Source organism: Triturus cristatus, chromosome 8 (assembly GCF_964204655.1).
Source record: "Triturus cristatus chromosome 8, aTriCri1.1, whole genome shotgun sequence".
NCBI lineage: Eukaryota > Metazoa > Chordata > Amphibia > Caudata > Salamandridae > Triturus > Triturus cristatus.
In genome coordinates this window covers 1531473936-1531487721 of record NC_140591.1, presented here as the reverse complement: position 1 = coordinate 1531487721, position 13786 = coordinate 1531473936, and the positions used below count along the sequence as shown (strand labels likewise).

The 13786-nt window shown below is 39.4% G+C and overlaps 1 protein-coding gene across 6 annotated transcripts in view; it reads left to right on the top strand.

The window, feature by feature from the left end:
- Positions 1-13786, top strand: part of ARRB1 (arrestin beta 1) — a 793940-nt gene that overhangs the window by 629542 nt on the left and 150612 nt on the right. For all 6 annotated transcript variants that reach the window (XM_085623377.1, XM_085623373.1, XM_085623376.1 and 3 more), the window contains 2 exons: positions 455-499; positions 11973-12169. In XM_085623377.1, coding sequence (XP_085479503.1) covers positions 455-499; positions 11973-12169 — 242 coding nt within the window. The remainder of the gene's footprint in view (positions 1-454; positions 500-11972; positions 12170-13786) is intronic.

The window sequence follows — 13786 nt, the reverse complement described above, 5'->3', positions numbered from 1 at the left end:
TCTGTGGAATAGTATTGCACATAATTGCCTCCTTCCTATTCTCTGAATCCATACTTCAAAGTGTAAGGTTAGCCCTTTAGCTACTAGACCACATCTTCAAATGAAGAATTTAAGGGCATGTTCATAAATGACCAACCTCCATCACTGTAGTAGGGTATCCTTCCTTCTATCGCATCTCCATGTTGGTAGAAAAAGTGTCCTATCTTTATTAAAATCATAGTATCTACTTTAAAGCTGCATTCCTTACCCAGTCTAACGTCTCCCATTTGTAGCAAGGTACGGAATTAATTTATTTTCTCACCGGTATCTGTCGTGTAATGAGACATTGATATAGCCAATGGATATGGATTTTAAGGAGGAGTGAAACTGTGTAATACAATACAATCATTGTTTCTCTAGATTTGTTCAAAGATTTCACCCTTATCTGATACTTATTATGTTTGTTTTCTTATAGATGGCGTTGTCTTGGTTGACCCTGAATATTTGAAAGAGAGAAAAGGTAACCAGTTCTAACTTTCTATCCATGATTTTATTTAATAAAATGTCTTGATACATGTACAGGTGGTTATCTTATGGTTTAAGGTTTTGTTGTACATTTTTTGTTTTAGGGGGGTCTATAGATGTTCTAAAGTGCAATATTAGGATCACAGCATAGGAGTGGGAGGGGTTGGGTAGGTATTCATGAGAGCCATTTGCATAAAAAGGAAACCATTTCACAAACTGCTGTGTTCTTAGTAAATGTAGTTCATCGCCATTGCAAAACATGGAGCAGATTTATTTGTCACTATTTTGGTTGTTTGTGTAATAAGAAAAGGAGCAAATAGGATGGTCTTCATACTTAAACTTTAGTCCAGGGCAAGACAACAGAGCAAACTAATTTTGTATTATTTTCTCTCAGTTTACATAATATGAATTAAAGTACATTGATTTTCTAATGACTGAGTTCTTCTGCAAAAGAACTATTTTAAATGTAGTATGTGCTGTTTTTAATTAATTTTACATGTTGTAATTGCAATATACTGCTTCTCCCATCACATCCAACTGCATTGCAACAATTACCATATTGAGTTTGTCTAGTAAAGTGTTTTAAGGATTGTAGATATGTTCTTTTTCAAAGTCAGGCATTTATTGTATCCTACATTACTCTAAAAGATGTAAGCATATATAAAGCAGGAAAAAATAAAATTGTACATTTTAAGACACCTATGTAAATGTGAAGGTAATTAAAATTGGAGGCTAAAACTTAAGTTGTTATCCATAGCTTGATTCCTCCGAGCAGTGCCAGTACAGCAAATGGAATCTAGTCTGGACGACAAGAGGTCTCAAATGAATGCGACAAAAAAAAGTTATCATGGATTAGGGGCAAAAATGACAAAGTGATTGCTTAATCTCTTAGAAATAAAACTACCTTTTGAAAAGCTCCAACCTTCTCTTTAAATTTAACATTTCTGACTTTTTTGAATTTTTATTTGTGAACTAACATAACATGTGCATTTGTAAAGTGCACATTCACCCAGAAGGGTATCTTGGCACTGGATAACAGATGTTTATTATTACTAAACTCAATGGCACTAATTTTATGGACCTCAGAAGGATGAAAGGCTGAGTCGACCCACTGTGATTTGAACCTGTGACCATTAGGTCAAAAACAGGTCCCTCCAGTGAACACATTAATCCATTAGGCCACCATACCCGGCTACTAATTTCTTTATGTCTGTACTTGTTTGATGTGTTTGTTTCTGCATGTTTGTGCTTTGTTCTGAGATTAAAATTTTAGACATTGCTTTGTTTGGCGTCCCTAGCATCCATTAGTGATTCAGTTGGAGTCCACCCAAGTCAAAAGGTTAAGAACTGCTGTCCTACACCCATATAGAAAAGGAATAATGTTTTAGTCTCTTTAACATTGTTCTCAGTTTTAACTCAAAAGACCACATGGTGATCACTATTCCATTATAAATTATCCTTTTATAGGTGTGTGTACTGGTTGGGATGAAACTAGCTCCTTCCCAGAGATCAGTATGGAACAAAATAGGGAGGTCCAGTGTTGCCCTACAAGAGCCAGGGACATGTTTTCTAGAACATCACTTATAGTATAATGTATCCCATTTAGACACATTTTAATATATATATGTTTCCAAGTGTTTATCCTGAAATATGATATCTTATGTTATGTCTATTTTTATGGTGCATAACTCATCCTGGCATGGTTCCACCCTCTGTGGATCACTGTTGAACAACAAAGAACTAGAAAAATATATTGTACTTTTGTACAATTGCTAATATTATCTTCACTGCTGCAAGACACAACTTGAGATGAATTGAGTGATTTTTTGTTGTACAATTTGAGCACTATTGGCGATGTTCTTCACTGTTAAGAAATTAAGTTTTACAATTTACGTTCACATTGTAATTACTGGAACGCTTGATCCAAGAAGACGTTAGCCAAATACGCAGTTTAAAAGTGTGGGGCACAGATACTGATAGCATTGCTACCGCCTTACATAGTTGACTTTTCTTAATTTTTTAGTTCCTTTAGATTGGAACTCATATTCTCTAAATAAGAAAAGTTACTAACACATCCTGGCACCAACCCTTTGACCTCCACAGGTACTCTTGGTCTCCTACCCTACTGACTGCCAGACTGAACCTTGGATGATTTAGAATCCACACATCTTTCCTTCCTCTCATGTGGGCAGACTTACTAATTGGCTGTATCTGCACAGAGACTTTTCAATTAGAACATTTTGGGATTTTTTAAAATGCTTTTGGTAAATCATGTTTCATTTAAAAAAATGAAAAATGCTAAAATTCAGATGCAATACACTAATATGATTTTCAAACCCCAAATTCCACGAGAGAGTGAGTGATGGAATTCATCTTGCACGCTATAAACCCACCTGGTGGCCGCCTGCAGTTTGTAAAACTTGTTTGTGGTCTGATTTGCTACTGGAAACTTGAGAGAGTAGGTAGAATTTACCTGGTTATGTATTCCACCTATAGTGCTTAACTCATCAAATAGAGTAGATGCCAGCCTCCTCTATCCCTTTTCACACTCTTCATTAACATACTATTACACTAGACTTTGTTAGATAATTTTCCATTTACATGTACCTTCTCTTCAACTAGAAATCCTCATTTGAGTAGATCAGTAAATGCAACATTTTGTCTATCTTGTAAATGTGGAGATAAAAATAGCAGCATGGACTTACTCCCTCAATAAATTCCATCTTAAATGTCTGTGGCATTGGTAATTCATGTCCTATTATGTATGCTACTATTCATTACTTTTAGCTCTTATATTCCTTGTGTCTGTGCTTCGCTTTCTCAAAAAGAATATTTGACGATCAAGGCTGTGAGAGTCCCAGAGGACGAAGGCCATAGGCAAATAAAGAAATCCTTCACAAGACAAGATTCAAAGTCCAAAACATAAAGATTTATTTAAAATGAAGAATTATTACAGAAAGCAAAATGCTGATCCAATTCAGCAAGAGGATAACATAGGATTAACCTCAAATATATTCTCAGTAAGAATCAAAGAGCAAATTGTAGTAAGGACTGCTCAGTAAGAATAAGGAAAACGCTCTGGCATACATCACAAAGGAGGCACTTTTCATAGTTTCTTAGCACCCAAAGGTCACTTAAATGAATAAACAATGATTCCCATTACCCTACATGCAGATGGAAATAACATTGAACGATAGAACAATGAACTTAGTAGAATGAATTGACAGAGAGTTGAACCAGCAGTCAGTATCAGCCTTTAACAGTTGTAACATGCTAAATGTTTTCTGGCAAAGGACATTAATAGAAAAAGTGGAAATAAACAACATCACAGAACAGACCACATTTTCGTCTATTTTATGAAAAAGGAAAATCTCAAAATGAGCGAGAGAAATCTTGCACACTGTACAACTTTTAAAAAACACGTTTCGTCAGCTTTCAGTGCAACTGGATCAGAGACTCAGTAGATTAGTTTTTCGCCCTACTCCTGCTAACATAGACATATGAAAATAAGCATTAATCTTATTAATAAATCTGCTCTTACACTTGTCACAGTACTTACTTGAGAGGTGTAGCTCATCTCTGAGGCAGGAAAAATTCAAATATGAGAACTGTGAATGAAAGCCCTATCCTCCCTAGTTGAGTGACATAAAATGGCTGCCCTTCCCAGCATCCTCCTACACCATACACGCCAACACCAAAGATCATACAGTTACGAGTGGATGGGTAGTTTCATAAAGGTTGTGACAAGGAAGAGTAGGACTAGGAGTAATGAAAATCACTTATGTTATCAGCACATTACCTCTGCATTCCTCTTCCTCATCACAGTCCTTCCATGTGAGGCATAACAAACCACTAAGACAGTCTTGAAGGGACCAAACTTCATCCTGGCCAACAGCTAGAATAGTGTGACCACAGTCATAGTGCCAGAACCAATAGTGGATGAGCAGGCACAAACATCTGCACCAGGTACAAGCTAAGGTCAAACATGGGAGAATCCACAAATACTTGTTCCAGTAACACAGGAAAGAACCACACAAAACCACAAGGGGTGTGAAGACCAGCTAGCACAGTCCAGGGCCAGTGAACAGTTCCACACTCCGAATAACCAATGTGAAAACATGCAGTGGAACTGGAAGCAGCTATGTACCTGCAAGATACATCTATCAATCCTACTAGTCAGCAAGCAGCAGGTCAAACAAATACCAGTGGAGCCAAAACCAGGCCAAAAGAATGAATTATGATGCAACATGAGAAAATGGCCTCATTGCAGATCCTCAAGGGCTGCCCCTACGGGAATTGGGCACTAAGAAGCAACAGGCCAGGAAAACAAACAGAAAAGAACTAGCGGACATAGCAACTCCAAGCCAAATAGAGAATACACAGTAACACACAGTAATCCCGGAAACTGGAGAAGATCCAAAAACAGCAAAGCTTAAGACCAACAAAGACCAGAAACAACCATCAGCATTAAAGAATATATAGCAAGCATTTCTAACCAGGCTTTGAGACTAAGCCAGCATGAAGGAAGCCTGAATGCCCCTGGGACTGGGAACCAAGGCGTGAACAAAGGAGAATGAGTCCAGCAAAAGATCACAGGCAACAGAAACCCTGCATGCCTCAACAGAAAAAGAACAGCAGGACAAGACATTAAGATGACAAAATATGCTCAATTCAGGATGGAACTGAAAGGGATGCCCAAGACAAAAATCCAGCACGAAACAGTAGCTGTGGAGATGAAAGGAAGACAGGACAAGGCCCGAGCAATTGGAGGACATGTAAAGCACAAACCAAGGCAAAATATCTTCCTAGCAGTCCAGTTAGAAATGAACAGGGGAAGACTAAAAAACACAAAACCAAGACAAGTGAGAATCACCATGTAAATTAGAGGAAAGAGTCGGAGCCCAGATGGGGCTGAACACCACACAGCACCAAAACACACCATCGGGAGAAGCAGGAGGAAAGGGAAACCTGCATGAGTTGGGGAACCTAAAATTGCTGAAGCAGTTGTAATAGACTCCAGGCCTAACAATGGTTGGTCTATTCTGCAAAGAACAGAGCTGCGCCGACAGTGTGATAGTGCCAGTAGAGCAGAAGGACCAAGAAGGACAGCAGCAGTAGAACCCGGCCCAGCTATGGAAGGCACAGAAGGTGACATACATACATGAATGTCTTGAAAATCTTGCAGGCATCAGTCGGCAACTTGTTGCCAAAGAACAAATGAGCAACAGTTCCATACAAATGACAGCTATGCCAATAACCCCAGATGGATGAAAGTATCCTCAACCATAGTGCAGATCAGTCAGATCACAAAGAGTCTCCAAGAGCCACAATATGGCATCATTCTTCACACGCATATGAAATGGCGTTATCCAGACAGGTAACGTCCCCCAGTAGCACAGCCCTCCTCCAAGTGAGATAATTAATCGAATAAACCAAAATAACTTTCTCCAATAAGTTAAATATTTATTCTTTAGTGTCACTTCATAGTCAGGGTTTCCTATTCATTTCAAGGGAAACCTTATCATCTGCAACGTAGCTAGATGAATAAATTGCAATCATGCAAATTGGTGGGATCAGACCCAATGCATTTCTTTTGAAGCCCTTCATCAGGGGTATGTATTCTAAAAAATAAAATGGAAAAGCAGAGAATGTCAAAGATGTATGTGGATGGATGTGCAGTAACACAAGTAGTATTCAAATTTGAAAAAATAGGCTGAGTAAAGCTGTGCTCATAAGTTAAAAAACGTGCTTCAACACGAAAGGTATATGAGTCTGAAAAACGGGCGGAGTGAAGGTGTGCTCGTGGTCAAAACAACGTACTAAATGTGGGAAAACGTGTCTACAGTAACAAATAAGAACGCTCGTAAATAGGAAACACGACCATACATTAAATATGAGAACAAGTCTCCAAGCTGGGGAAATAGATCCAATCAATATCTTGAAAGATGGAATTAAAGGACATGTAGTTGAGCAAAAACGTGAATGGTGATGATACAATCACCGCAGGACCAAGTAGGATTAGTGCCACCAAAATAGTGCAAAAGAAGAAAGACACCTTATCCCTGATGTTATAAAGGAACCGGATGCGAAAGTTGCCGAAAAATGCGTGAAATAAATAACATGCAAGAGAATTTAGCTCCAAATGCTTACCGCTATGAAAACATAGACAATTTCATCAGCGGAGAAGCCACGGCAGTACGAAGAGATGCCAAGAAAGTGCAGTGACCATGAAGGTTCCGGATATATGAGAAAGTGACCCAGAAGTGAATGCAAAGAGAAACAAAATATTGATAACATGACGAATAGACATATGTATAACGCAAGAGAGTGATAAGACATGAATGAGTATAACGTAACATATGTAGGAAAGGTGAAAAGATAAAAATGCAAATGGGATAAACTAGGGTGCTCACAGGTGGGGCCATGTTGTAGTGTGTATAACATGGAGTGAAGCGTCATAAAGGAATACGGGAGAAAAAAGGGTAAGGGCTGAAAGGGCATATAAAAAGTGAGTAAAATGGAAATAGAGGAATTAAAGTAAGACAAATAGAAAGTTAAAAGTTAGCAGAAATAGTGAAAGAAAAACAAAAAAGTTATTTCAAGTCAGAGATAAATGTGAGAAAGTAAAGATAAGGAAATGTGAATAAAATGTGGGAGACAATAATCTAAGAAACGGAGGGAAAGAAATAATGGTGAAAGAACATAAAAAGAAGTTAATAAAGAAACACAGGCAGTTAATCAACGTTCAAGTGATTAGAGAACACAGCCAAACTCTATGCAGCCTTTAAGACCGTTAGGCACGATGGTATCCAAAAATGTAATCCAAAACAGTTCACGTTGCAATAAAAATATACGATTGTCACTTCCTTTTTGGGTGATTACTATTTCAAGTACCAGGAACTGGAGCTGACTGATGTTATGTTTGAATTCTGCAAATTGTGTGGCAATAACCGATTTCTGTTTGATGGTTCTAATGTTACTTTATGTTCGTTAAGTCGAATTTTAATCTTGCGTTCAGTCTTGCCAACGTTTCCAATGCCACAAAGGAATTTCAAAAGGTGCACCACATTTTTGTTATCACAGGTCGCGGTTACTTTTGCGTTGATCTTATTGCCTTTGAGTGGATGAGTGCCCAGTCTACAGCAAGGCTTTTTCCAGTGACACATCTAGTGCTGCTCTCCGTTTTGAAAACAACGTTGCCCCACCCTATGAATCGTGCACGGCTTCCGAAAGAAGATGGTTTTGGCTGATGCCTCATTGTCACCGTCTTCAAATTAGGCCATACATTTCTATCAATGTCTTCAGTGGGCAAAGTACTCAGCCTGTTTAGGTTCATTGAGAATCCCCTTTTTAATACTGAGCCTAAAAGGGAGTCTAGAATTGCAGGAAGCAGCTAACGCTTTTTGAAAAAGCATTGAACTACACTAATCCTTATTAAGGTGAGTTTGGGCGAGAATCCCTATATTCTTAAAAAGAGTCCTGTGTCCACCACAAGCTTTTTACTATCTTAACCTGGCACCAACGCGATGTTATATGCTGCCCCCAAAAAATGTCAGGGGGCCAAATGGTTTGTTACAGACAAGCAAGACCATTGTAAAGGGGATAAGAGAAGGAAAGACCATATTGACTCCTTCCGGAGGTGTTTCTTTAAAAAGAATGGTTGCCCTCACCCATATCCAGTGGCATGCTTCATCACTGGGTGCCTCTCAGATACCATAATTTACTTAGTACTTAGGTATATAGTAATCTTCCTTGGGAACTTTTATCCAGATGGAGGCTTTTTTGAAGATGAATGCATACTGTAAATACTTACAGAGTAGGTACACTCACTCAAGTTAATGTGTTGCAAAAGAGAATTCATAAGTTCTTCTCATTATGGGACCTTACAGTTAAAATGCATAGAAGGCAGTCACTAAGCAAACCCTTTATTATAGCTTTCTTCCTTGCATCCGTAAAATCAATAATCATTGAAGATGTATGCAATACAAGCCTTTAGTAAACTCAACATGTTTCGGTCCTCATTCAAGTTAAATGTGGCCCTTTTACAGTGCAGTAAACTACACTCACAAGGCCTCCTTGGTCAGTCAAGTGTCTCACCGTAGCTCACTGAAGCTGCAGATGGGGTATCCAGTTTGAGAGTGCGCCTTTAGAGAGCCAGTGTAATTGATAAGGGGGATAAGTCTGCTCTATATCTGTCAGTGCATGCAGATGACCTTTCAGTTAGCATAGGTAGATGAACCCTGCACATTGGATCTGCGTTCAAGAAAAGGGAGCCCAGCACACCTGCTTTTTGGCCACTCTGCCCTATAATACTTGATCATGGGGAGTATTGATCATGTGTTATTCTTTCCATATTGTATTTGAGGTGGATTAGGTGGACAGAGGTGTACATGTAGGGGATGCCACATGACATATTAAAATAAGCATTTACTGTTGCAGTTGATGCACTAAGGATCAGCGGGGTATAAAGGACCAGCAGTCAGGCCCTTGCATGCTTGGCTCTTTGAATGGACCCCATGGTAAGGATGCCTGGGAGTCCAATATGTGGAGGAGCAGGGTGGTCATACTAACGTTAATTCATCTCTCCTTTACCAGTGAAAAAAACAAAATACATATTGCTGAATATATACTTACTTGTCTGGATCCAGTATTCACAGAGAGTTGGGAAAACTTCTAGTCAAGGTTCTCTTTCATCTGGCGCTAGAAATTACACACCTCTGATTTCTCAAGCCTAATTACATTTGACTTAACAAACATCTTATTTTATCTTCAAAATGAAATATTAACAGTGTTCTATTTTGTTGATTTTCTGGCAATTTAGCTGTCACTGTATTCCTTTAGCAATCACCTGTCTGCAGCATAATTGAAGGCTACAGAAAGCAGTACTCCATTGTTAGGTGCTGGCTTTAACAACACATCTGTCAAACAGACCTGCTGCTAACTATTTGCATCAAGTGGGCGCTGGGTCCGCCCCTTTCAATCATTTACTTTCCTACACCAACTCTTTCAGTCATTGGCTTGTGAGGTTGCTATTTTCATTTTGACTTAACCCAGTGCACTATTTATTTCTCACCTAATGCTGTTGGCTATATAACTGTATCCTCCCACCTTTCCTCAAGTGCTTATAATGAACTGCCTGAGAGACTGCTTTACAATTATAGCCTGTTGGATCCTTCCTCTGTGTCTCACATTAATGTACCAATACTGCATGTTTTAGCACAATATCAGCTTTGTCAATGCCTTGTATAGTTAAGACATATGCCAGGCAGCAAGCTGTTATTTTCTGTGCTCATCTAGAGAGGAAGAAATCTTTTTTTTTTATAGATTTTCCTATAACTAGAGGTACTTATTGTAATTAGTTTTTTTATTTCACTGGGTTTGCCATATAAATAAAATATATACCTAAGAGTTTCATAAAGCCATGATCACCTTGTGAAAAGTGGCATAAACCCTATTTCTAATTAGAAAGTTTATTTTCCTCTTTTCCTACCACTTTTTACATGTATTGATCAAATCATGATGAATTAGTATTGGTTGTTTTAAACTAGTCAGCTGTCTTTGTAGGGTATACGTATCTCTGACAATGCTCACTTTCATATCCTTGCCACCAACTCAATACATTTCTTACACACCCTTAAACACATTGCTATCACTATACTCAATCCATTGTAACTCTACAGTGTAATAAGCCACTGCTATCACTGGCTCATATCCCATCCCCTTTGACCATTCCATAACACTTATGCTAGTGAGCATATTTCTGCTTCAACCCAAACAAAACCCCATGACTAAACACAAAATCCCACTGACTCAATTCTTGTCTTCCTTGATAAAATGCACACTGTCCTTGTTAGTCTCTTTTATGCCTTCTCCATTGACAATATGAACAGCACTCTCTAGTCAGTTCTAGAAAATAGCTCATATAATGGCAGCTTCTCTCTGACCATCTGTCCACCTTTAGCCATAGATCTCACCTTCCAACCGTGCCCTGAAGCCACAGATGGAAATGAAGGAAATCTGGTCCCCCAAGTACCCACAGACATTCGCAGAGGATCTCAATACTCTTCCAAAAGCACTCAATTCAGTTATGTCAACGTACTACATTGTCTTCATCTTCTAACTACCACCTCTCGCTCCCTTGTGCCACCATATCCTGCCCAGCCTTGCTGTCAGTGACCTCGCATCATCATTTTCTGCAAAGATCACCTCCATGAGAAATACCGTCATCATCCACTTGCACCCCACACACGTAAGCCACACTTTCTCTCCACACAATTCTGCATAGGTTGCCATGGAGATGATTTCCATATGCCAAGTATCCAACCCACGCTGCATACTTTTCTACCTCTTCTGCTCTCAACCCATCAAACCGAAAGCCTTAACTTCCAGACCCCTAGCCTGCCTCACCCCTCTCATTTTAACTCAACTCTCCATTCTGGCTCTGTCAACGACTATCAGACCCATGCACAAGCTATTGTTGATCAAACAACTGAAAGCCCTCTGCACCCAACTATTATATTGTATCTTAAACCCATTTTTTCTCTAAAACGGTCTTAATTCCCAGAGTCTCCTCAATGTACTGACGATTTTGTTTGCTAATGTGGAATGCCCTTACTAGAGAGCTCCGCACAGACCCTTCCTTCTCATATTAAAACATGCTCTCAAAACCCGCTTCCTAAATCTGAAAAACACAAGTATTATTCCTCTCTGCCCAATTTCCACTATTCCACTAAATCATCTTCCGACTCTGACTCCAATGCCCCCAAACTGGCTGTGTGAGCAAATGCACACGTGTGTTGGTGTGTGTACATGTATAACTTTGGCCTCATTTACAAAATGATTTGTGTGTCTTAGTGACACATAAACAAAGTGCATGCTCCGCTATGCCGACCGCACCCTCGCCACTGTCCCCTGCATCTGAAGAATGCCCTCCGGCAGCAGATCATTCTCCCACCTCGCCGCCAAGACATGGAACACCCTACCCATCCGCCTACTGCAACCCAAGACCTACTGATCTTCAGAAGACTCCTCAAACACTGGCTTTTCGAACAGTAGCAGCATTCCCCACCCCTTAGCGCCTCACGGGTAAGTAGTGCGCTTTACAAATGCTATGATTGATTGATTGATTGAATTACAAGTTGGTATTCACGACTTTCTGTTTCACAAAATCAGGGTTTGCAGGACGTGCCTAGCAACAAATTATACCTATTGATTGGATAATTAGTCATAATTACTTAGGCAGTAACAGAGAAGTGAGATTTTACCACTTCTAAGGAATGGATTTTATAGCAGTCAGTTTCTTAAATGAGTGGTACTCCAACATTTGTTGCTTGCCAATTGTCACCGATGGTAGGTTCTCACCATTGCCAAATTAACACCAAGTATTCACGTCACTTTGTAAAGAAATTCTTCCATTGAAACAGCTTTTATTTTCTCTCCTCCACAACTCCTTTCTTCCAATATCCTAGTGTTTGTGACGTTAACCTGTGCATTCCGCTATGGACGAGAAGATTTGGATGTCCTGGGACTGACCTTTCGGAAGGACCTTTTTGTGGCCAACATACAAGCCTTTCCTCCAGTTCCTGAAGAGAAGAAACCCCTCACACGCCTGCAAGAACGCCTCATCAAAAAGCTAGGCGAGCACGCCTACCCCTTCACATTTGAGGTATGGTGTAAGTCATCAAATTCTCTTACATTACATTTTCTCTGTGTTATGACTTCCAGTCAACACCTTGATAAAACAATGGTTTATTCTTGTGCATTGGTCAGCTCTGATGTAAATAAGGATACATGCCCCCTGTGAAGGCATGCAACTAGATACATTTTAGATCAACATTATTCTCAGTCTCTCTTCTTCAATGTGAGAGTCCTTCAGAGTGAGATCAATGATAACTATTTTGAGTTTTCACGGACTGAGGAAGTTGTAGTTTTGTAAAATGTTATTATTACCTAATGCCATGTTATTACATTTTAAAACTTTGGACACGAATAGGCTGAGTGGTCCTGCATGGATTTAAACATGTACTGCAATATTCAGGGTGAATACGGATGTCTTTAGAGCTAGAATAATCTGTCTGTCTATCTATCTATCTATCTATCTATCTATCTATCTATCTATCTATCTATCTATCTATCTATCTATCTATCTATCTATCTATCTATCTATCTATCTATCTATCTATCTATCTATCTATCTATCTATCTATCTATCTATCTATCTATCTATCTATCTATCTATCTATCTATCCCCCAGCCTGCCCATCTGTCCGCACACCTCTAGATCTATCTATCTATCTGTCTGTCTGTCTGTCTGTCTGTCTGTCTGTCTGTCTGTCTGTCTGTCTGTCTGTCTGTCTGTCTGTCTGTCTGTCTATCGCAACAGAACCAACTGCTTTCTGTATCACTAATACCCAGGTTCCGAGGGACACAGGGTCGCCCCATAAACTCTAATAATCTATCTAGCTCGGTCTGTCTGTCTGAAGTCATCTAGTGGATTCCCATGGCTCATATTTTGGTGTCATAAACTAAGCTTAGGGCTTAATATGTAAAACATTTGGAGGTAAAAGGCATCCACTAGCTATATTGTTTAATAGATAAATAATGTATTGATCCAAATGAAAGTGTTATATAAATCATAACCATGTGGTAACATGTTAGCACAAATATTAGACAAAGGGAGCCTAGGAATAACATGACAAAGAAGCCGACCACGCACCAATGAAAGATAGTAGGGCCAACCTCTAACACGGAAATCAATAGGGCTAATGTACAAATTCAGAAAAATGGCAAAGTCCCCCCAGAAAATTTTGAATTGGACATAATCTTGTTGGTACTGCTTGAATTTAGCACACCCTTCTCTGGGGATTGCCTGCCGTTTGTGCGATTGCTACCACAGGTTGAGCAGAGACTTTTTTTCATTGCTGTGTTTTTTACTTTACCTGGATTGGGTTATTGAGTTGGTAGAGGTCCCCCCTCCTCAAATTAATGACCTCATTTCCGACAGGCCTCTTAACATAAGTTCAGGGAGATCAGACTGATAGCTCCCACATCTTCTCTCAGAGCCATTACAGCCTTTCAGGCTTCTGGTTTTTCTGTCTTCAGGACTGCACGCTGCACAGTCAGGGAGACAATACTTTATGTACTTGAGGATTCGTACAGCTGATGGGTCAGTGCACATAAGGGTGGTGGCTATCATGCTTGGCAGCGCAGCTGAGGACCTGGCATATATTTTTTCTTGAAGGCTTGTTCAAGTGTGTAAAGTCCTTCACTTCCAATACATAGT